General features: G+C 42.9%; 1 protein-coding gene across 1 annotated transcript in view; it reads left to right on the plus strand.

Annotated features, from left to right (window-relative positions):
• Window positions 1-23,111, plus strand: part of adcy3a (adenylate cyclase 3a) — a 179,537-nt gene that overhangs the window by 128,435 nt on the left and 27,991 nt on the right. Inside the window, exon 11 of the mRNA XM_073050086.1 lies at window positions 21,234-21,315. Coding sequence (XP_072906187.1) covers window positions 21,234-21,315 — 82 coding nt within the window. The remainder of the gene's footprint in view (window positions 1-21,233; window positions 21,316-23,111) is intronic.

The following is a 23,111-nucleotide window of genomic DNA, read 5'->3' on the forward strand; positions in this document are numbered from 1 at the left end:
TTGTCGTATAAAACCTGTCTGATCATTACTTATCAGTATAGGTAGAAACTCCTCTAATCATTTGGCCATTATGGAGGTAAATAACCTATAATCTACATTAAGACAGATATTAGTCTAAATGACCCACATTCCATTTTATCCTTGCCTTCTTTCGGTATAGCTGAGATTATCACTTCCTTCCAACTGGGTGGCATTTGTGCCTTTTTTAGAGCCCAGTTCAGTGTGGGGAGTAAAACAGGAATTAACTCATTTTTAAATTCTTTGTACCACTCTGCCATAGATAGATAGATAGATAGATAGATAGATACTTTATTCATCCCCATGGGGAAATTCAACTTTTTTCCAATGTCCCATACACTTGTTGTAGCAAAACTAATTACATACAATACTTAACTCAGTAAAAAATATGATATGCATCTAAATCACTATCTCAAAAAGCATTAATAATAGCTTTTAAAGAGTTCTTAAGTCCTGGCGGTTGAATTGTAAAGCCTAATGGCATTGGGGAGTATTGACCTCTTCATCCTGTCTGAGGAGCATTGCATCGATAGTAACCTGTCGCTGAAACTGCTTCTCTGTCTCTGGATGGTGCTATGTAGAGGATGTTCAGAGTTTTCCATAATTGACCGTATTCCATAATACCGAGGTGACTTGCTTAATTTAAGCCTACTAATTGCAGCTTTTAATTCAACTTCAGTTATGTCAGCAGTCATCCTTCTATTTTGTTCTTTGCTTAAAGTGGGTAACTCTAGAGAATTCAAGAAGGTGTCAATTTGGGTTATGCTTCCCCCTGGAACTTTGGAATATAGCGTTTTGTAAAACACTTCAAAAGCTTCTTGAATTTCACTTAGCTTATTTTTTAACATTTTCATTCTTGGGTCCCTAATTTGATGAATTGTATTTTCTGCTATCTTTTTTTACGGTTTCCACGCCAGTATTTTCATAGATTTCGATCCACTTTCATAATGTCTCTGTTACAGAAACATTATGTTTATCCTGATTCCTTGCGTAGCCAAATTATTTATTTCATTCCTAATTCTTTTAATTTCCCCTAATGTATCCTGTGCCAAATTCAATTTGCGTTTTTTCTCTAGTTCCTTCAGCCTATTTTGTAATTCCTCTAATGTTTTATTCCTTATTTTTTTCTTATATGAGGATATCGCTATAATTTTCCCTCTTAAGACCACCTTCAGAGTATCCCATAAAATGGGAGGTGAAACCTCTCCATTATCATAGAATTTAAAGTAGAGACCAATTTCTTTTTTAATTTGTTCCTTAATGTACGGATCATTGAGTAGACTTGAATTTAGTTTCCATATAGTATTCTTTGGTTGTAGGTCAAAATCAACAGATAAATATATAGGTGCAGGGTCACTTACATCTGTTGTCCCAATTCCACAGGTGTTTATTTTGTCTGTCTTTTCCAAATGGTATGAAATAGTCTATTCTTGTATATTCAGAATGGGGAGCAGAATAATGAGTGTAATCCCTTCTGTCAAGGAAAAGGTCCCTCCATATTATCAATTAAACCAACATCCTCAAAAAGTGTATTAACTTTCTTATGTAAAGATATTGTTTCATAGGTTTTTCTATTGGAAGAGTCTAAGTTTGGTTGTAATTGTAAATTTAAGTCTCCCCCACATATCAGGAGGTTTTCTGTTTCCGTTACTATAATATCAGTAATTTTCTGAAAGAAACCAATATCACTTCCCGGGGGTGCATATATATTCAATAGAATAACTGAATTGCCGTCTATATTCCCCCTTACCAGAATATATCTGCCTTCTTTATCTCCCATTTCGAATATTTTTTCAAAATTTAGCTTACTTGAGATAAGAATAGAAACTCCTCTCCTATGTCCTGATTTATATGAGGAGAAAAACAGATTAGTGAAGCCCATTCTCTTTAGTTTTTTATGCTCATTATCACTTAAATGAGTTTCCTGTAAATATACTACATGGGCTTGTTCTATTTTCATTTTGGATAAAATTCTCTTACATTTGATTGGATTTAATAGCCCATTTACATTAAAAGAAATGAATTTTACCTTGTCCTTAGCCATCTGTATTTATCTGTCAATGTATCATTGAAATTAGAATAAAACTTAATCGATCTACTCCCTGAACAAATAAGAACCAAGAAACTCAAATAATAACAAAAATGTGTGATTCCAAGGCTGAGGTCTCTAGTAAATGACCCTGCATTGAGCTAAAGGAAATGTCTAGCTGTGGGGGATAACCCCTCCTATTTGTGAGTTGAGGGCCCCCATTACAGTATTCATAAAAGTCAGTGAACAAATCCATTACACAGAAAAGATTTCCCTGTGTACTTCTCCTATTTATACACATACATACATGCACACACACACACACAAATATATACATATGCATACATTTATACACACATACACACACACACATATATATATATATACATATTCTCATTTTGGTGGGGAAAAAGGAGTAAGTGAGTGAATAAAGAATAACAACTACGTAATATAAAATCCACATTATAATAAGTATTTCTCGAGATAGGTATATCACCGTGTACTTTTGCTTCTGTTTAGCTTCTCAACATTTTTAAAGTTAGCCAAACCTTAATGGCTCTTCTGAAGGGGGTGAGGACTGTCTTTGGGAAACTCCCAGTCTCTTCCTGATATGTTTCTCTCAGCTTCCTCCCATCTCCTGCCTTCTCGTTTCTTGCACTATTTCCCAAGCAGAGCGGGACAATTCCTCAGCCAGGCTTTCTTTCATTTTGGTCATGCTGACGGGCAACTCTCTGGCCTTCATGTCTGTATTCGCCTTTTCCACTGTCTGGTACAACTGCGTCCCGTTGTCATAAAACGCTCAAAGTTTAGCAGGGTACGGAGTTTGAAATCTAATCTTATTTTGCTTTAATACTCGCTTTACTAAGGAGTATTCTTTGCGTTTCTGGAAGACCGCGGGGGGGGGGGGGTAATCTTGGTCGAAATATATTAATTTAACCTCTAAAAACACTCTCTTCTTACCCCAGGCCTTTCATAGAATCTCCGCCTTGGCGCTGTACCGAAGGAATTTTATTATAATTGAGCGTGGCTTTCTATCCTGGGTAGGTTTTGGAACGAGCGCGCGGTGCGTTCTTTCAACTTCCAGCTCCATAGCCGGGGGAAGATCCAGTGCGTCCCGCAGTAACTTTCCAACAAATTCCGTCATAGACGAGCCCTCCGCTCCTTCGGGAACATTGTAGATTCTGATATTTTTCCACCGTGATCTTCCCTCCAGATCAAGCAGTTTACTTTCTTGGTGATGTATGATTTTTATTGTCTTGCTCAGTATCCGTTCCACATTTTGAACATGATCTTCCACCTTCTCAATGAGAGTCTCTGCCACCGCTATTTTTTGATTAATGCTGGCGAGCTCTGCCTTAATATCACGGAGCTGCTGCTTTATATCTTTCTGGACCTCCATTATTTCTTTCAGGATTTTGAAGATATTCACCGCTTCATCTGAACGAGGCCCGGTGGCTGCCTCGCTCGCACGCGGTCGGGTTGGAGAGCCGCTCGCTGCACTCCTCTCGGATGCAGGCTCCGCAGTGTCGCTTTTTTAATTTCCATTTCTTCTCTCCATTCTTGCCCCTCTTTTCAGTTCAAATATTTTTCAAAAAATATTATATTTGACAGGTTAATGGGGCTTAATACATGTTTTTCCGGAGGAGCTAGTGACTTAAGCTGCCATTCTCGATGATGACGTCACCGGAAACCTCCCAAGGAAAGTCATCTAAGGCTACATCCACATTAGACCGGATAAATCCATAACTGAAGCCGATTCAAAAACGCTGATTGAGCAGGGCAGTGTGGACGGGGTAACCAGAGTTTTTAAAACACTGTCATGACGTGTCAGAACAGATGGTGGCAGCAGCGCGGCATTTCATTGTTTTCTTGAATGCAACCCCCACACAACCTAACAATTTCAGAACAGACGGCAACAAGACTGAAGCCAGAAGAGTTAGAAATGTACTCACCAAATAATTTGATCCATAACTTACTGAATAAATAAGTACACTCACTTTGCCCTGTTTTCTGTCCTGGCTTGTATGAAGGTGGTTTACCTGTTCATGCAAGTACTTTTCTGGCAATAGATGTGTAACAACCTAATGTAACATTGTATGAAAATACAAGATAACACTGATGTTTTATGTTTTACACATTTAACAAGGTGCTTTTTTAATGCAATAGAGTTAGTCAGTTTTTCAATGATTGTCGTCAGCCAGGTCATACTGTCCGTGAACTCCCTGTTGGTTGCCTCCGTACGCTCCAGTATTTGTGTTTCTTTAGTTTTAAGTCCTCCTGAGTAAGAGCCAACAGCAGTCTGTCGTTTGGCAATTTCCTTTTAAGATTTTCTAGTCTGTAAATGTGTCCTGCACATGCCCAGTAGGAGGAGATACGTTTTAATGTGGACAGAGGTATTTTCAAAAACATTTGGTGTGGACGCCTATTGTTTTTACACCTTCCTCTCTTCTGTTACGTACCCTGTAACTGGGTCACTTACCAGCAAAGATAGAGAGGTCCGTTGAAGTCTGATGGTACTATTTCTAACAGTATTTATTGATAAAAATACACAAAAATAATATCAATGCAAACATACAGATAATATACGTCGTCAATACTAAATCTAAAAGCGCAGGTATAATAATAATCAATAAGGAATAGCTCTATCGTTGTCTAGGGGATAATGTATTGTCCGATGGAAATATAAAAGTCACTTTAGTTCATTCAAGCTGCAGGTTTTGGTTGGAGAGAGACAGATGTTTAAACTTGCCAGCTTTTCCTTTTTATGATGTCGATCCTTCAAGAGTTCCGTTTTTTGTAGTCGGTCCTTTTAGCTAAGCCGTTCCGTGGACACCCGCCAATTCCTAGGCCAAGGAAAAGGACGCACGCGAGCCCCACCAGCTGTCGCTATTAAACGCTGTCACGGGATTTCTAGCGTTTCTCCTGGTGCGTCTGAAGGGGCCGTTCCCCAGACCCTCTTTTATCCCCACTCACAGGGTCTCAGATGTCAATCAGGGTGGAATGATGCCATCCCCCAACCAGCCCACGTTGCCTGAGGGCTTCCACGAAGTACAGTACTCAATACACAATTCCGTCTCCAAGAGACAATGACCTTTTCCGTGGCTTTGTATCGCTGAGATCCAGGACATTCCAAATGTCCCTCTCTCACTTCCTGGGTCTCCTGACCTGACTTAATAGCGATCTTGCAATTCTCAAAAAGGAGGGGGGGCACATTCGTAACACCCCCTTTCTTCAACGCGTTTTTTACCATCGGAAAAAAACGAAGTAATACAGAGTCTTACAGGATTTTAGAATCTAACACAATACAAAAGTTTCTTTTCACTACAGAGTAATACAGTTATACATTCAATTCAGTATCTAGATGGTTACCGATTACATTGGCACTTCCTTTAATTTCGTAACATCTTGTACCTTACTAAAGTCTTGTAGCATCAGACTCCAATTTAATAACCACCTATTTTTAGGTCTTATTTTTCATTAGCAAACAAAAACTAAAGAGTTGTGATCTTAGCTTACGGGTATACTACAAAAGTTCATGCAAATACTAATCTTTATGTTGCTTTCAAACTTAACAGGCAGGCTTCCATGGGGGTTGTCTTTTATTATTCACATGCTTTGTCGAAATCCCTTAAAACCGGCTTCTGCTATTTAAAAATGGCGTCCCATTAACCCTCGCCTCTTTTCCGGTTAATTCCCATGTGGGGAGCTTGTGCACCCTGGTGGCGAAATAGGCTTTCGTCCGCTCCATTCATAGGAGTTATTTTATCAACAATGTGTTCCAAACTTAGACCATCTTCTGAATTTCCACCCAATTCTTTAATTTTACACAAGTTGCTAGTTTTCTCTTCAGGACCCTTTAGGCTATTAGTTTTCAGTTTAAACTCTTTGTTCAAACAGCATTTCAAATTCTGCCTTTTCACACCACACTTTGGAATAACAATAATAATAACCAAGGTTAACCCTTTCTTCACTGAACCAAGTCCATCTGACCCACAAGGACTGCATTCCTTTTCAACTGAATCAAATACCTCAGACTTTTTCTGAGCTCCATTACTAGGTTCAGTACCACGTGCATCCACATCTTGGACACACTCAAATGGGACATTTGCCTCTTCCAGGCTTTCAATACCCGTACCCGGTCCAAATTCTAAATTCCCCTGATTCTCCCAGTTACTCTCTGGGCAACTCCCTTCCAGAGTAAACTCAACCCCGCGGGCTGAAACAACCTCATCTGCCAACCCAGCAGACTTCTTCAAGGTAAGGGCACCCTTTTCATCTAGGACTGCCCTCATTTCATTATCGGGGACACCTTTAGAATTTTCCACTTCTTCAAACAGTTCTGCCAAACCAGACATATCATCCATGTCCAACCCTGGACCTTTTAACAGCTTTATCTGTTTCTCATCTTTATTTCCTGCCTCTAGAACTACCTCCTCTCCCTTACTCTCTTTCACTTTACTACTCTTAGTTTTACCACCCTCCAAACCCTCGTGGTACAGGGTCGGTAAAAACGTCTCGGCCAACTCGATACTGGCCGGATTTAAACTGCTCTCGTTCTCAGCTGCCTTTCTCGACATGCTGCAAGTGATCGCGCATGCGGGATAGATCTTGGAATCTAGGGGCAGAGCCTCCACCAGTTGTCTCGTCAGCTTCATTGCTGACCAAACCTTACCACCGGCTAAATCATTACCCAGAAGGACGTCCGCATCAGTTCTCGGGAATTCTGATCGCACCCCCATTTCAACTGGTCCAGAGACTAGCTCACAATTCATAATGATCCTATGCAAGGGCACCGTTTCCGTCCCTTTTCCTATTCCTTTCAAAGCTACCATTCCCGTCTTGCGACCAAAATCCAGTACCTTACTGCTAATCAATGACAGTTCAGCCCCCGTGTCTCTCCAGATTCGCACGGGAACTGGTGGGTCTCCCTCTCTCACAGACACAGTTCCGTTTGACATACAAGTCTCAGACCCTTCTCGTACCCTGTCTACCCTTGTCGATTTACTGATTACCACGGCACATCCTATAGGGACTGCTGCTTTCCCTTTTCCTGCCTCTTTCCTCGGAGCAAAGCACCTAGATGCAATATGTCCCCCCTTTCCACAATTAAAACAGGTCAAGCCCGGAAATCTCTGGCCGTCTTGCCTCTCCTCCCCAACCTTACCACTAGCTCCCGGCGGGACCTCTGCCTCAGCCGGCGGGCTTTCTCTATCGTTCCCACGGTCTCTCTGGTAACTTTTATTCGAGGAAAACTTTGTCTTGTGGGTTAGGGCATATTCATCTGCGAACCTAGCAAATTCGGAGATGGACTTATTCGGCTTCTCATTCAAATATATCCGGATATCCTCCGAAACACAACCTTTAAATTCCTCAATCAGAATTAACTCCCTGAGACGCCAAAAATCCTCTTCCACTATTTCTGCTGTACACCAATGGTCCAAGAGCACACCCTTCTCATAGGCAAACTCGGTATACGTCTGATTCTACCCTTTCTTTAAATTTCTGAACTTTTGTCTATAGGCCTCAGGTACCAATTCGTAGGTCCGAAGAATGGCCTCCTTTACTTTGTCATAACTCTCCGCCTCTTCCTCCTCCATGGACAACGCTGTATATGCTCGTTGTGCCTTCCCTTTTAACACACTTTGTAACAACGCCACCCACTGCCCTTTGGGCCACTTCTGATTCACTGCCACCTTTTCAAAAAGCAAGAAATAACTATCAACATCCGTCTCCTCGAATGGAGGTACTAACCTCAACTCCCGACTAACATTAAACCGCTCCTCTCGGTCTGACCCTTGATCTCTTCACTCTTGCCTTAACTTCTCCATCTCCAAGTCATGTTTCCTCTGTTTCTCTGCCTCCCTCTCCTTCTCGGCTCTTTACTTTTCTTTCTCAGCTCTCTCTCTCTCCTTTTCAGCTGCTTCCAGCTGTTTTAATTGAATTTCATGCTCCCTTTGTTTCTCAGCCCTGTCCTGCTCCCTTTTCACCTCCAGCTCCTTTAGCTGGAGCTCGTGCTCCCTTTTCACCACTAACTCTTTTAGCTGGAGCTCATGTTCCCTTTGTCTCTCGGTCCTTTCTTTCTCTTTCTCTTTCTCGGCTCTTTCTTTCTCCTTCTCAGCTGCTTCCAGCTGCTTTAACTTAATTGCATGTTCCAACCTTAATTTCTCCAACTCTAACTGAGCCGTCCCACTAGCTGGTACCTTTTCAGGGATATTTTCCAATACCTCAGCTGCAAACACATTCTTCTCAATATAATACTGAGTTATGGCCCTTCGCACCTCCCGCTTTTTCATTGACAACCTCACCTCTGCGAGGTTTAGCCCCTTCGCCATATTTATCGTCCGATTTGGTGGCTGCCTCTAGCGCCTCCAGAGTCGGGTTTTCTATAAATTCACCCACGTCCATCTTTGCTGGTTTCCCATCTGGCTACCCGCGTAACCAGATCCAAGTTTGGACTTACAAGCCCGATTCACTGGCCCTCCAATTTGGTATCAAATCCCGAGACGAGAACCCCAATTGTTACGTACCCCGTAACTGGGTCACTTACCAGCAAAGATAGAGAGGTCCGTTGAAGTCTGATGGTACTATTTTTAACAGTATTTATTGATAAAAATACACAAAAATAATATCAATGCAAACATACAGATAATATACGTCGTCAATACTAAATCTAAAAGTGCGGGTATAATAATAATCAATAAGAAATAGCTCTATCGTTGTCTGGGGATAATGTATTGTCTGATGGAAATATAAAAGTCACTTTAGTTCATTCAAGCTGCAGCTTTTGGTTGGAGAGAGACAGATGTTTAAACTTGCCAGCTTTTCCTTTTTATGATGTCGATCCTTCAAGAGTTCCGTTTTTTGTAGTCGGTCCTTTTAGCTAAGCCGTTCCGTGGACACCCGCCAATTCCTAGGCCAAGGAAAAGGACGCACGCGAGCCCCACCAGCTGTCGCTATTAAACGCTGTCACGGGATTTCTAGCGTTTCTCCTGGTGCGTCTGAAGGGGCCGTTCCCCAGACCCTCTTTTATCCCCACTCACAGGGTCTCAGATGTCAATCAGGGTGGAATGATGCCATCCCCCAACCAGCCCACGTTGCCTGAGGGCTTCCACAAAGTACAGTACTCAATACACAATTCTGTCTCCAAGAGACAATGACCTTTTCCGTGGCTTTGTATCGCTGAGGGCCAGGACATTCCAAACGTCCCTCTCTCACTTCCTGGGTCTCCTGACCTGACTTAATAGCGATCTTGCGATTCTCAAAAAGGAGGGGGGGGGGGGGACAGGCGTAACACTTCTTACATCCTTCCTCAGATTTGAGATGTTGTTGTTACCTTAGATAACCTTCATCAAATCTGAGGAAGGATGTTTAAGGTTACAACAGGATCTAGAATCTGAGGAAAGTTGTCTAATGTTGCAATAGGATCTAGGGTTTGAGGAAGGTCAAATAAGGATAAAACAGGATCTAGTGTCTCAGAAGGTTGGCTAAGATAATAGCACAATCTAGAATCTGGGGAAGGTTATCTAAGGCTACAACAGTATATATAGTCTGAGAATGGGTGTTTAAGGTTACAACAACTTTCAGAATCTGAGGAGCTTTGTCTAAGGTTACAACAGAATATAGAGTCTGAGGAAGGTTGTCTAAGGTTACAGCAGGATCTAAGGTTTGAGGGAGGGTGTCTAAGTTTACCAGAGGATCTAGAATCTGAGGAAGGTTGTCTAAGGTTACAACAGGATATAGAGTCTGATGAAAGCTGTCTAAGGTCTCAACAGGAACTAGAGTTTGAGGAAGGTCATATAAGGTTAGAACAGGATCTAGAGTCTCAGGAGGTTGCCTAAGATAAAAGCAAATATGGAATCTGAGGAAGGTTGTTTAAGGTTACAGAAGGATCTAGAATCTGAGGAAGGTTATCCAAGGCTATAACAGGATATAGAGTCTGAAGATAGGTGTGCAAGGTTACAACAGCATCTAGATCTGAGGAGTGTTGTCTAAGGTTACAACAGAATATAGAAAATAAGGAATGTTGTCAAGTTTACAACAGGATCTAAAGTCTCAGGAAGGTCAAATCAAGTCAAGTCACTTTCATTACTCATATTTTATTAATCATAGGTTTCCTATGATTACAGCACAATCTAGAATCTGAGGAAGGCTGTCTAAGGTTACAACATGTTCTAGCTTTGAGGAAGGTTTCCAAAGGTCACAACAGGATCTTGGGTTTCAGGCAGGTAGTCTAAGGTTACAACAGGGTCTAGAATTTGAGGTAGGTTTCTAAGGCTACAGCAGGATCTAGAATCTGGGGAAGCTTGTTTAAGGTTACAACAGGATCTAGAGTCTGAGGAAGGTCATCTAAGATTACAACAGGATCTAGAAACTGAGGGTGGGTGTGTAAGGTTACATCAGGATCTCGGGTCTAAGGAAGGTTTTCTAAGGTTACAGCACAATCTAGTGTTTGAGGAAGGTTGTCTAAGTTTACAACAGGATCTATAGTCTAAGGAAGTTTCTCTAAAGTTACACAGGATCTAGTGTCTCAAAAAGATTGACTAAATTACAGCACAATCTAGAATCTGAGGAAGGTTGTCTAAGCTTACAACAACATCTAGAATCTGAGGAAGGTGTGTAATGCCCTGGGAAAGGTTTCATTGCTAATGTATTGGTTGTTCTGTAACAGCAGTGTTTGGCTTATGACTAGAGATAACGGAGGCTTTGGAATGTGTGTCTTCTAATGAAGGGAGTCTTTTTCTTGTTGTGTGCCTGAGAGCGAGGTGTTCTAGGTCTTTTGTTTGGTGGAAGATGAAGAGAGAAGACGCCTAAGCTCCAACATACACATTAGACTGTTCCAGTAAAATGGGCCCTTTTCTTCTTGTTTTTCTTAACTAACCCTCTAGTTGAATTCAGAGTTATAAAGCTAAATTGTTTATTTGCATATGGTGTGTTGTTTGTTATTTCGTGGTACTGATTTGTAACAGGATAACACATCACGCAGCATCCACACAAACAAGAAGTTTGCACCTCAGATTTCACACGTTTGGCGGGGCCAGAGACTGTCTTCCCTAGACTAATGCCGGTGGCCAAACCTGAGGATTATAGTTGTACAAGGTTGCAACATGATATTGAGTCTGATGCTGGCTTTCTAAGGTCGTAACAGCAGCTAGGGTGTGAGGAAGGTCGTTCAAGATTACAACTGGATCTAAAGTCTTAGGAAGGTTGCCTATGATTACAGAACAATCTAGAATCTGAGGAAGGTTGTCTGAGGTTACAGCAGGATCTAGAATCTGGGGAAGTTTGACTAAGGTTACAGCAGGATCTAAAGTCTGAGGAAGGTTTTCTAAGGTTACAACAGAATATAGAAAATGAGGAATGTTGTCTATGGATACATGATCTACAGTCTAAGGAAGGTGGTCTAAGTGTACAACAGGATCTGGAATCTGGGAGGTTATCTGATGTTACAACAGGATCTAGAGTCTGATGAAGGTTGTCTAAGGTAACAACATCTAGAATCTGAGGAATTTTGTTTAAAGGTTCAACAGAATCAGAAATCTGAGGAATGTTGTCTCAAGTTACAACAAGACCTGGAGTCTGAGGAAGGTTGTCTAAGGTTACAACATCTAGAATCTGAGGAATTTTGTTTAAAGGTTCAACAGGATCAGAAATCTGAGGAATGTTGTCTAAGGTTATAATAGGATCTAGAAATTGAGGAAGATTGTCTAAGTTTACAACAGGATCTAGAATCTGAGCAAAGCTTTCTAAGGTTACAACAGGATCTAGGGTCCGATGAAGGTTATCTATGGCAAAAACATCTAGAATCTTAGAAAGGTTATCCAAGGTTACAACAGGGTTTAGAATCTGAGGATAGTTGTCTCAAGTTACAACAAGATCTGGGGTCTGAGGAAGGTTGTCTAAGGTTACAACAGGATTTAGAATCTGAGGAATGTTGTCTAAAGTTACAACAGGATCTAGAATTGGAGAAAGATTGTCTAAGGTCAGAACAGGATCTAGTGTTTGAGGAAGGTTGTCTCAGGTTACAACAGGATGTAGAATCTGAGTAAGTTTTTCTAAGGCTACAACAGGATCTAAAATCTGTGGAAGGCTGTATAAGGTTACAACAGGATCTGGAGTCTGAGGAAGTGTGTCTAGGGATCTTGAATATGAGGAAGATTGTCTAGTGTTGCAACAGGATCTGGGGTCTTAAGAAGGTTTTATAAGGTGACAACAGGATCTAGAGTCTGAGGTTACAAGAGGATCCAGAATCTAAGGAAGGTTGGCTAAGGCTACAACAGGATCTAGAGTCTAAGGAAGTTCCTCTAAGGTTACACAGGATCAAGTGTCTCAAGAATTTCCCTAAAATTGCAGCACAATCTAGAATCTGAGGATGGCTGTCTAAGGTTACAACAGGAGCTAGAGTCTGTGTAAGGTACACCACATACAATTAAGTGATTTAGCTTTATAATTCTTAATTTGACTACAGGTTAGTGAAGAAAATGCAAAAAAGAAAAGGGCCCATTTTAATGTAACAGTCTAATTTGCACAAATTGGAGCTCATGGTTTCCCTTCCACTGGTCCTCTGTCGATTTCCCTGGGCTTCGACAACTCCCAGCCCCGCTCCAAGTCCACTCCTTTCTGGCATCCTCTCTCTTCATCTTCCGCGGAACTAAAGACCCAGATACCCACTTTGTCAGGCACACAGCAAGAAAAAATACTCCCCTGATTGGACAGCTCACATTCCAAAGCCCCTGTTATCTCTAATCATAACCCAAACACTGCTTTTACAGGAAGACCATTACACTAGCAGTGAAACCTTTCCCAGAGTGTTACACCAGCTAAAACTCAAAAGCAACTGAACACTAACCCCTCCTTCCTACACCATTCCATATTCCTCCATCTTCCTCACATCAATATGCCTGTCTAAACATCTCTTAAAAGCTTCTAAAGTAGCTGCCTATACCGGGCAACGCATTCCAGTCATCCACCACTCGGAGAAAAAAAGCTTACCCCTCACATCCCACTTCAGCCTACCCCCTCTCACTTTCACTGCATGCCAATTATTATTAGACGTTTCAACCTCGGGAACAGGTTGTCCACTCTGTCTACGCCTCTCATAACCTTATAAACCACTCAGATCCCCCCTCAGCCTCCGTCGCTCCAGAGATTACCCAGCTTCTCATGACACCACATGCCTCTAAACCAGGCAGCATCCTGGTGAACCTCTGCTACACTCTCTGCAAAGCCTGCAGGCAAACAAATCTCACAGTTGTATAATTTATATATTCACTGATAATAAATGTACTTTGAATACTTTTGAATGCATCCTTCTTAAATCGAGGTGATCAGAACTGTATGCAATACTCCAGATGTGGCCTTACTGGAGTTTTATAATAATGCAACATAACCTCCTGACCTTTGAACTTAGTGCATCAACTATAGACAATAAGTGCAGTTGTAGGCCATTCGGCCCTTCAAGCCAGCACCGCCATTCAATGTGATCATGGCTGATCATCCACAATCAGTACCCCGTTCCTGCCTTCTCCCCATATCCCCTGACTCTGCTATCTTTAAGAGCTCTATCTAACTCTTTCTTGAAAGCATCCAGAGAATTGGCCTCCACTGCCTTCTGAGGCAGAGCATTCCATAGATCCACAACTCTCTGGGTGAAAAAGTTTTTCCTCAACTCTGTTCTAAATGGCCTACCCCTTATTCTTAAGGGGTAATTGGCCTCTGGTTCTGTACTCCCCCAACATCGGGAACATGTTTCCTGCCTCTAGCGTGTCCAATCCCTTAATAATCTTATATGTTTCAATCAGATCCCTCTCATCCTTCTAAATTCCAGTGTATACAAGCCCAGTTGCTCCAATCTTTCTACATATGACAGTCCTGCCACCCTGGGAATCAACCTCGCAAACCTACACTGCACCCCCTCAATAGCAAGAATGTCCTTCCTCAAATTTGGAGACCAAAACTGAACACAATACTCCAGGTGTGGCCTCACCAGGGCCCTGTACAACTGCAGAAGGACCTCTTTGCTCCTATACTCAACTCCCCTTCTTATGAAGGCCAACATGCCATTAGCTTTCTTCACTGCCTGTTGTACCTGCATGCCTACTTTCAGTGACTGATGAACAAGGACACTAGATCTCGTTGTACTTCCCCTTTTCCTAACTTGACACCATTCAGATAGTAATCCACCTTCCTGTTCTTGCCACCAAAGTGGATAACCTCACATTTAACCACATTAAACTGCATCTGCCATGCATCTGCCCACTCACCCAACCTGTCCAAGTCACCCTGCATTCTCCTAACATCCTCCTCATATTTCACACTACTACCCAGCTTTGTTGTCATCTGCAAATTTGCTAATGTTACTTTTAATCCCTTCATCTAAATCGTTAATGTATATTGTAAATAGCTGCGGTCCCAGCACCGAGCCTTCGGTACCCCACTAGTCACTGCCTGCCATTCTGAAAAGGACCCATTAATCCCTACTCTTTGTTTCCTGTCTGACAACCAATTTTCTATCCATGTTAGTACCCTACCCCCAATACCATGTGCTTTAATTTTGCCCACTAATCTCCTATGTGGGACCTTATCAAAGGCTTTCTGAAAGTCCAGATACAGTACATCCGCTGGCTGTCCCTTGTCCATTTTCATAGTTACATCCTCAAAAAATTCCAGAAGATTAGTCAAGCATGATTTCCCCTTCGTAAATCCATGCTGACTCAGACCGATCCTGTTACTGCTATCCAAATGTACCGTTATTTCATCTTTTATAATTGACTCCAGCATCTTCCCCACCAGTAATAAAAGCAAGCATTCCATAAGCCGCCTTAACCACCTTAGCGACCTCTGTAGCCACTTTCAAGGAGCTATGAAATTGGATCCCAAAATCAGCTTGATGACCTGCAGCTTATTAGGGAAAGTGAGCAGGAGATAGAGAGGAGCTACAGGGAGTTAGTCACCCTGAGGCTGCAGGAGTTAGACAAGTAGATGACTGTCAGGGAAGAGAGGAAAGAGCTCAGATAGTAGAGAGCACCCCTGTGGTCATCTCCCTCGGTAATCGTTATCTCATTTTGGATGCAGTTGAGGGGATGACCTGACAGAGGACAACCACGACGATCGGGTCTCTGGCACTGAGCCTGTTTCCATGGTGCAGAAGGGAAAGAGGAGGATGAGGAATGCGATAGTCATAGGGGATTCCATAGTGAGGGGAACAGACAGGAGGTTCTGTCAGCCTGATAGAGATACCCACATGGTGTGTTGCCTCCCAGGTGCCAGGGTACGGATTGTCTCGGATCGGGTGCAGAGTATTCTGAAGGGAGAGGGTGACCAGCCAGAAGTCTTGGTACATGTTGGTACCAATGACAAAAGTAGAAAAAGGGAGGAGATCCTGAAGAGAGAATTCAGGGAGTTGGGTAGGAAGCTGAAAAGCAGGACCTCCAGGGTAGTAATCTCAGGATTGCTGTCTGTGCCATGTGCTAATGAGTGCAAGAATAGCATGGTCAGGCATATTAATGCGTGGCTGAGAGACTGGTGTAGGGGGCAGGGCTTCTGGTTCCGGGATCATTGGGGCTCTTCTGGGGGAGGTACGACCTGTACAAAAAGGACAGGTTACACCTGAACCCAAAGGGGTCCAATATCCTAGCTGGCAGGTTTAATAGAGCTGTTAGGGAAATTGAACTAATTTAGCAGGGGAATGGAAACCAGATTGATAGGGCTGAGGAAGGGGAAAACAGAAATAAATCAAAGACAGCGTGCAATGGAGATTATAAAAAGGACAGGCAGGAGATGAGGCATAATCACAGCCTGTGGGATGAGTTACAGGGCAATAGAGGTGTGGTGCAGTTAAAACAGAATGCAACAAATACTGGACTGCAAGTTATATTTGAATGCACGCAAAATAAGAAATAAAATGGACGATCTTGAAATTCAGCTGCAGATTGGCAAATATGACGCTGTGGCCATCTCTGAAACTTGGCTAAAGGATGGAAGCTAGTTTAGCAGACAGAAAGAGTGCTGTGGCCCTGTGTATAAGAAATAAATCATCAGAAAGGAATGACATAGGATTGGAAGGTGTAGACTCTCTATGGGTTGAGTTAAGAAATGGTAAGGGTAAAAATACCCTAATGGCAGTTGTATAGAGGCCTCCAAACAGCAGCCAGGATGTGGATTACAAATTACAGCAGGAGATAGAAAAGGTGTGTCAGAAGGGCAATGGCATGATAATCGTTGGGGATTTTAACATGAAAGTGGATTGGGAAAACCAGGCCAGTACTGGACCTCAAGAGAGAGAATTTGTAGAATGTCTAAGGGATGGCTTTTTGTTGTTGAGCCCAATAGGGGATCGGCTGTGCTGGATTGGGTGTTGTGCAATGATCCGGAGGTGATAAGAGAGCTTAAGGTTATAGAACCCTTAGGGAACAGTGATTACAATATGACCATGTTCACTTTGAAATTTGAGAAGGAGAAACTAAATTCCAATGTGTCGGTATTTCAGTGGAATAAAGGAAATTATGATGGCATGAGAGGAGATCTAGCCAAGTTTGACTGCAAAGAGATACTAGCAGGAAGGACAGCAGAGCAGCAATGGCTGGAGTTTCTGCGAAAAATGAGGGAAGTACAAGAGAGATATATTCCAAATAGAAAGAAATTTTTGAATGTAAGAAGGACACTACCGTGGCTGACAACTGAAATCAGAGCCAAAGTAAAAGCAAAAGAGTGGGCATAGAAGAAATCGAAAGCTAGTGGGAAGATAGAGGGTTAGGGAGCTTTTAAAAACTTGCAGAAGGAAACTAAGGTCATTAGGAAGTAAAAGATGAATTATGAAAGGAAGCTGGTGACTAATATCAAAGAAGACACTAAAAGCTTAAGTATCTAAAGGGTAAAAGAAAGTCGAGGGTAGATATAGGACCAATAGAAAATGACACTGGAGATATTGTAATGAGAGGCGCAGAGATGGCAGAGGAACTGAATGTGTATTTTGCACAGTGGAAGACATCTGCAGTATACCAGACACTCAAGAATGTCAGAGAAGTGAAGTGTGTGCAATGAAGATTATGACTGAGAAGGTGTTCATGAAGCTTAATGGTCTGAGGGTGGATAAATCTCCTGGACCTGATGGAATACACCCTTGGGTTTTGAAGGAAGTTGCTGAAGAGATTGTGGATGCATTAGTGATGACCTTTCAAGAATCGATGGATTCTGGCATTGTACTGGAAAATTGCAAATGTTACTCATCTATTTAAGAAGGGTGGGAGGCAGCAGAAAGGAAACTATACACCCATTAGCCTGACATCAGTGATTGGGAAGTTGTTGGAATCGATTGTTAGGGATGAGATTACAGAGGCACGTGACAAGATAGGCCAAAGCCAGAATGGTTTCCTTTAAGGAAAATCCTGCCTGACTAACTGCAATTTTTTGAGGAAATTACAAGCAGGGTAGACAAAGGAGATGCAGTAGATGTGGTGTACTTGAAGTTTTCAGAAGGCCTTTGACAAGGGAATGAAGGGATCCTATTCTCGCTGTGTGCCAGTTACCAGTGGAGTTCCACAGGGGTCGGTGTTGGGACCGCTGCTTTTTATGCTGTATTTCAATGATTTGGACTATGGGATTAATGGATTTGTGGCTAAATTTGCCGATAATTCAAAGATAGGTGGAGGAGCAGGTAGTGTTGAGGAAACAGAGAGCAAAGAATGAGCAAAGAAGTGACAAATGAAATACAATGTTGGAAAGTATATGGTCATGCACTTTGGTGGAAGAAATAAATGGGCAGACTATTATTTATATGGGGAGAGAATTCAAAATGCAGAGGTGCAAAGGGACTTGGGAGTCCTTGTGCAGGATACCCTTAAGGTTAACCTCCAGGTTGAGTCGGTGGTGAAGAAGGCGAATGCAATGTTGGCATTCATTTCTAGAAGTATAGAATAGAAGAGCAGGGATGTGATGTTGAGGCTCTATAAGTCACTTGTGAGACCACACAATGTAGTGTGTGCAGTTTTGGTCACCTTATTTTAGAAAGGATATACTGACATTGGAGGAAGTTCAGAGAAGATTCACCAGAATGATTCCAGGAATGAAAGGATTACAATATGTGGAATGTCTGGCAGCTCTTGGGCTGTATTCCCTGCAGTTCAGGAGAATGAGGGGGGATCTCATAGAAACATTCCAAATGTTAAAAGGCCTGAACAGATTAGATATGGCAAGGTTATTTCCCATGGTAGGGAGGTCTAGAACAAGAGGGCATGACATCAGGATTGAAGGACATCCATTTAAAACAGAGAGGAGGAGAAATTACTTTAGTCAGAGGGTAGTAAATCTGTAAAATTTGTTGCCATGAGCAGCTGTGGAGGCCAAGTCATTGGGTGTATTTAAGGCAGAGATAAATAGGTTCTTGATTAAACACGAGGAAATCTGCAGATACTGGAAATTCATACAACACACACAAAATGCTGGTGGAACACAGCAGGCCAGGCAGCATCTATAGGAAGAAGCACTGTCGACGTTTCGGGCTAAGACCCCTGACGAAGGGTCTCAGCCCGAGACGTCGACAGTGCTTCTTCCTATAGATGCTGCCTGGCCTGCTGTGTTGCACCAGCATTTTGTGTGTGTTGTTTAGGTTCTTGATTAGCCAGGGCATCAAAGGGTATGGTGTGAAAGCAGGGTAGTGGGGATGACTGGAAGAATTGGATCAGCCCAGGATTGAATGGTGGAGCAGACTCGATGGGCTGAATGGCCTACTTCTGCTCCTATACTTCAGTGGTTGGTAAGTTGATGGGAAAGATCCTGAGAGGCTGGATTTATGAATATTTAAAGAGGTATTGTATGATAGATAGATAGATAGATAGATATTTTATTCATCCCCATGGGGAAATTCAACTTTTTTCCAATGTCCCATACACTTGTTGTAGCAAAACTAATTACATACAATACTTAACTCAGTAAAAAAAAATATGATATGCATCTAAATCACCATCTCAAAAAGCATTAATAATAGCTTTAAAAAGTTCTTAAGTCCTGGCGGTAGAATTGTAAAGCCTACTGGCATTGGGGAGTATTGACCTCTTCATCCTGTCTGAGGAGCATTGCATCGATAGTAACCTGTCGCTGAAACTGCTTCTCTGTCTCTGGATGGTGCTATGTAGAGGATGTTCAGAGTTATCCATAATTGACCGTAGCCTACTCAGCGCCCTTCGCTCAGCTACCGATGTTAAACTCTCCAGTACTTTGCCCACGACAGAGCCCGCCTTCCTTACCAGCTTATTAAGACGTGAGGCGTCCCTCTTCTTAATGCTTCCTCCCCAACACGCCACCACGAAGAAGAGGGCGCTCTCCACAACTGACCTATAGAACATCTTCAGCATCTCACTACAGACATTGAATGACGCCAACCTTCTTAGGAAGTACATTCGATTAGCAATAGTCAGCATGGCTTTGTCAAAGGCAGGTCATGCCTTATGAGCCATAGTTGATTTTTTTGAGGATATGACTAAACACATTGATGAAGGTAGAGCAGCAGATGTAGTGTATATGGATTTCAGCAAGACATTTGATAAGGTACCCCATACAAGGCTTATTGAGAAAGTAAGGAGGCATGGGATCCAAGGGGATCTTGCTTTGTGGATCCAGAACTGACTTGCTCACAGAGGGCAAAGAGTGGTGTAGACAGGTCATATTCTGCATGGAGGGCGGTGACCAGTGGTGTGCCTCAGGGATCTGTTCAGGGATCCCTTCCCTTTGTGATATTTATAAATGACCTGGGAAGTGGAGGGATGGGTTAGTAAATTTAGTAAGGTTACAGCAGAACATTGATAGGATGCAAAACTGGGCTGAGAAGTGACATGGAGTTCAACCCAGATAAGTGCGAGGTGGTTCATTTTGGTAGGTCAAATATGATGGCAGAATATAGTATTAATGGTAAGACTCTAGGCAGTGTGGAGGATTAGAGGGATCTTGGGGTCCGAGTCCATAGGACACTCAAAGCTGCTACACAGGTTGACTCTGTGGTTAAGAAGGCATATGGTGCATTGGCCTTCATCAAGTGTGGGATTGAGTTTAAGAGCTTAGAGGTAATGTTACAACTGTATAGGACCCTGGTCAGACCCCACTTGGAGTACTGTGCTCAGTTCTGGTCACCTCACTACAGAAAGGATGTGGGAACTATAGAAAGGGTGCAGATTGGGGAGCATGCGTTTTGAGAATAGGCTGAGTGAATTTGGCCTTTTCTCCATGGAGCGACGGAGGTTGAAAGGTGACCTGACAGAGGTGTATAAGATGATGAGAGGCATTGATCATGTGGATAGTCAGAGGCTTTTTCCCAGGGCTGAGATAGCTAACACAAGAGGACACAGGTTTAAGGTGCTGGGGAGTAGGTACGTTGGAAATTTCAGGGGTACATTTTTTACTCAGAGTGCTGAATGAGTGGATTGGGCTGCCGGTGATGGTGGTGGAGGCGAATACGATAGGGTCTTTTAAGAGACTCTTGGTTTGGTACATGGAGCTCAGAAAAATAGAGGCTATGGGTAACTCTAGGTAATTTCTATGGTAAGGACATGTTCAGCACAGCATTGTGGGCCGAAGGGCCTGTATTGTTCTGTAGGTTTTCTGTGTTTATATATCTTATGGTCTCTCAGCTCAACAACAATTTTAAGGATCTTGCCCTTAATCGTGTTCTGTCTCCTTGCATTTGCCCTACCAACGTGCAAAACCTCACATTTATCTAGATTAACTCATTGAGATCAGAGATGAGGAGGAATTTCTTCAGCCAGAGGGTGGTGAATCTGTGGAATTCATTGCCACATGGCTGTCGAAACCATGTCAGTGGGTATATTTAAAGTGGAGGATGAGTCAGGATGGCAAAGCTTATGAGTTGAAGGTAGGTGAATGGGATTCAGAGGAATAATAGATCAGCCATGGGTGGGATGTTGGAGCAGGCTCAGTGGGCCAATTCTGCTGCCATGTCTTATGTTCTTATGGTCTCCCCTCAGTCTCCGCCACTCCAGGGAAAACAGCCCAAGTTTCTCCAACCTCTCATTATAGCTCATGCCGTCTATTCCAGGAAGCACTCTGGGGAAACACCTCTCCAAAGCCCTCATACCCTTCCAGTAAAGGAGCAAGCTGACAGTACTCTGAGCTGAGTTTCTACAGGCTGAACATCCTCACGCTGGGCTGTAAAGATGATACTTTTTCTATGTCCCTATAGGTCAACGGTGGTTCCCTCTTGTTATCTGACTGTGGGCATGATTTTCGTCATGATACTCAGCTTCTATTACTTCACCCGTCACGTGAGTGAAACCGTGTTGCTGACCGTGGTTATGTGTGCAAAACTGTGTCACCGACTGTGGACATGTGTGTGAAACTGTGTCACAGACTGTGATCACACATCTGAAATAGAGTCACCAACTGTAGTCATGTGTCTGTAACTATTTCACCAACTGTCGTCACGTGTGTGAATCTGTGTCACTGACTGTGGTGATGTGTGCATCTTAGTCACCATTTGTAGTTACGTGTGAATCTGTGTTACTGACGTAGGTCACGTGTGCCAAACTGGGTCATGGACTGTGCTCACAGGTGTTAAACTGTATCACTGACTGTGGTCACAAGTGTAAATCTGTCAGAGACTGTGGTCACAGATGTGAAACTGTGTCACCAACTATGGTCATGTGTGTGCTGTGTCAACGACTGTGGTAGTGTGTGTGAAACTGTCACTGACTGTAGCAATGTGTGAATCCATGTTACTGACTGTGGTCATGGGTGTGAAACTGTCACGTCTGTGAAACAGGGTACCTGCTTGCAGTCACACGTGAAACTCTGTCACTGACTGTGTAATGTTTGTCAGACTGTGTCACCACCTGTAGTCACATGTGTATCTGTGTCAGTGACTCTAGACGTGTGAATCTGTGTCACCGACTGTAATCACATGTGATTCCGTGTACTGTCTGTAATCACGAGTGTAAAACTCTGTCACTGACTATGCTCAAGTGTGTGAAATTCTGTCACCGACTGTGGTCACTTGTGTGAAACTGTCAAAGACTGTAGTCATGTGTGAATCTGTAGTCACGTGTGTGAAACTGTCACAGACTGTGTCACAGGTGTGAACCTGTCACTGACTGCTGTCGCGTGTGTGAAACTGTCACTGACCATGGTCACGTGTGTGGAACTATGTGACTGACTCTGGTCAGGTGTGTCAAACTGTGTCAACGGCTGTAGTCACTTGTGAATGTGTCACCAACTGTGGTTACATGTGTGAAACTGTCACTGCCTGTACTCACATGTGTCCGTTACATGTGACATGTGTACATGTCTCACATGTACTCTGTTACCGACTGTAGTCACATGTGTGAAACGGTGTCACCAACTGTGGTCATGTGTGTCAAACTGTGTCACTGACTGTAGTCCTGTGTGAAACTATGTCACTGACTGATCACGTGTGTGAAACTGTGTGACAGGCAATGGTCACAGAGGTAAGACTGTGTCACCGACTGTGGCCGTGTGTGAAACTGTGTAACAGTCTATGGTCACACATGTCAAACTGTCAGGGACTGTTGTCATGTGTGTGAGACTCTGTCACTGACTGTGGTCACATGACTATGACTACCACATCATGGAGTGTGGTCACGTGATCAATGTTTCCATGGCTGTGTCTCCTTCCCAATCAGCTGACTGTACTCCTATATAGTCCCAAACAGGAGAAAATCTGCAGAAGGTGGAAACCTGAGCAACAGACACAAAATACTGGAGGAACTCAGCAGTCCAGGCAGCATCTATGAAAAAAGTACCGTCAACATTGTGGGCCGAAACCTTTCGGCAGGACTGGAGATTAGAAAGATGGGGGATGGGTAAGAGAAATGCCAGGTGATAGTCTGGAGATAAACGGCTGAGGAGTAGACTGGAGAAAATACCTGCTTTTCCAGGTAGACCCATTGTTCCAGTTTCTTCCTGCCCCACTGAACTCATATCTGCATACCTTCACTCAGTTTTATCTACCCTGGTTCAGTCCCTTCCTACCTAAATCTGTGACACCTCACACCCTCTTGATCTTTTCAAGGATTTCAGGTTCCCTGGCCCCCATCATCCCAGG

The sequence above is a fragment of the Hemitrygon akajei genome, chromosome 7, assembly GCF_048418815.1.
Source record: "Hemitrygon akajei chromosome 7, sHemAka1.3, whole genome shotgun sequence".
NCBI lineage: Eukaryota > Metazoa > Chordata > Chondrichthyes > Myliobatiformes > Dasyatidae > Hemitrygon > Hemitrygon akajei.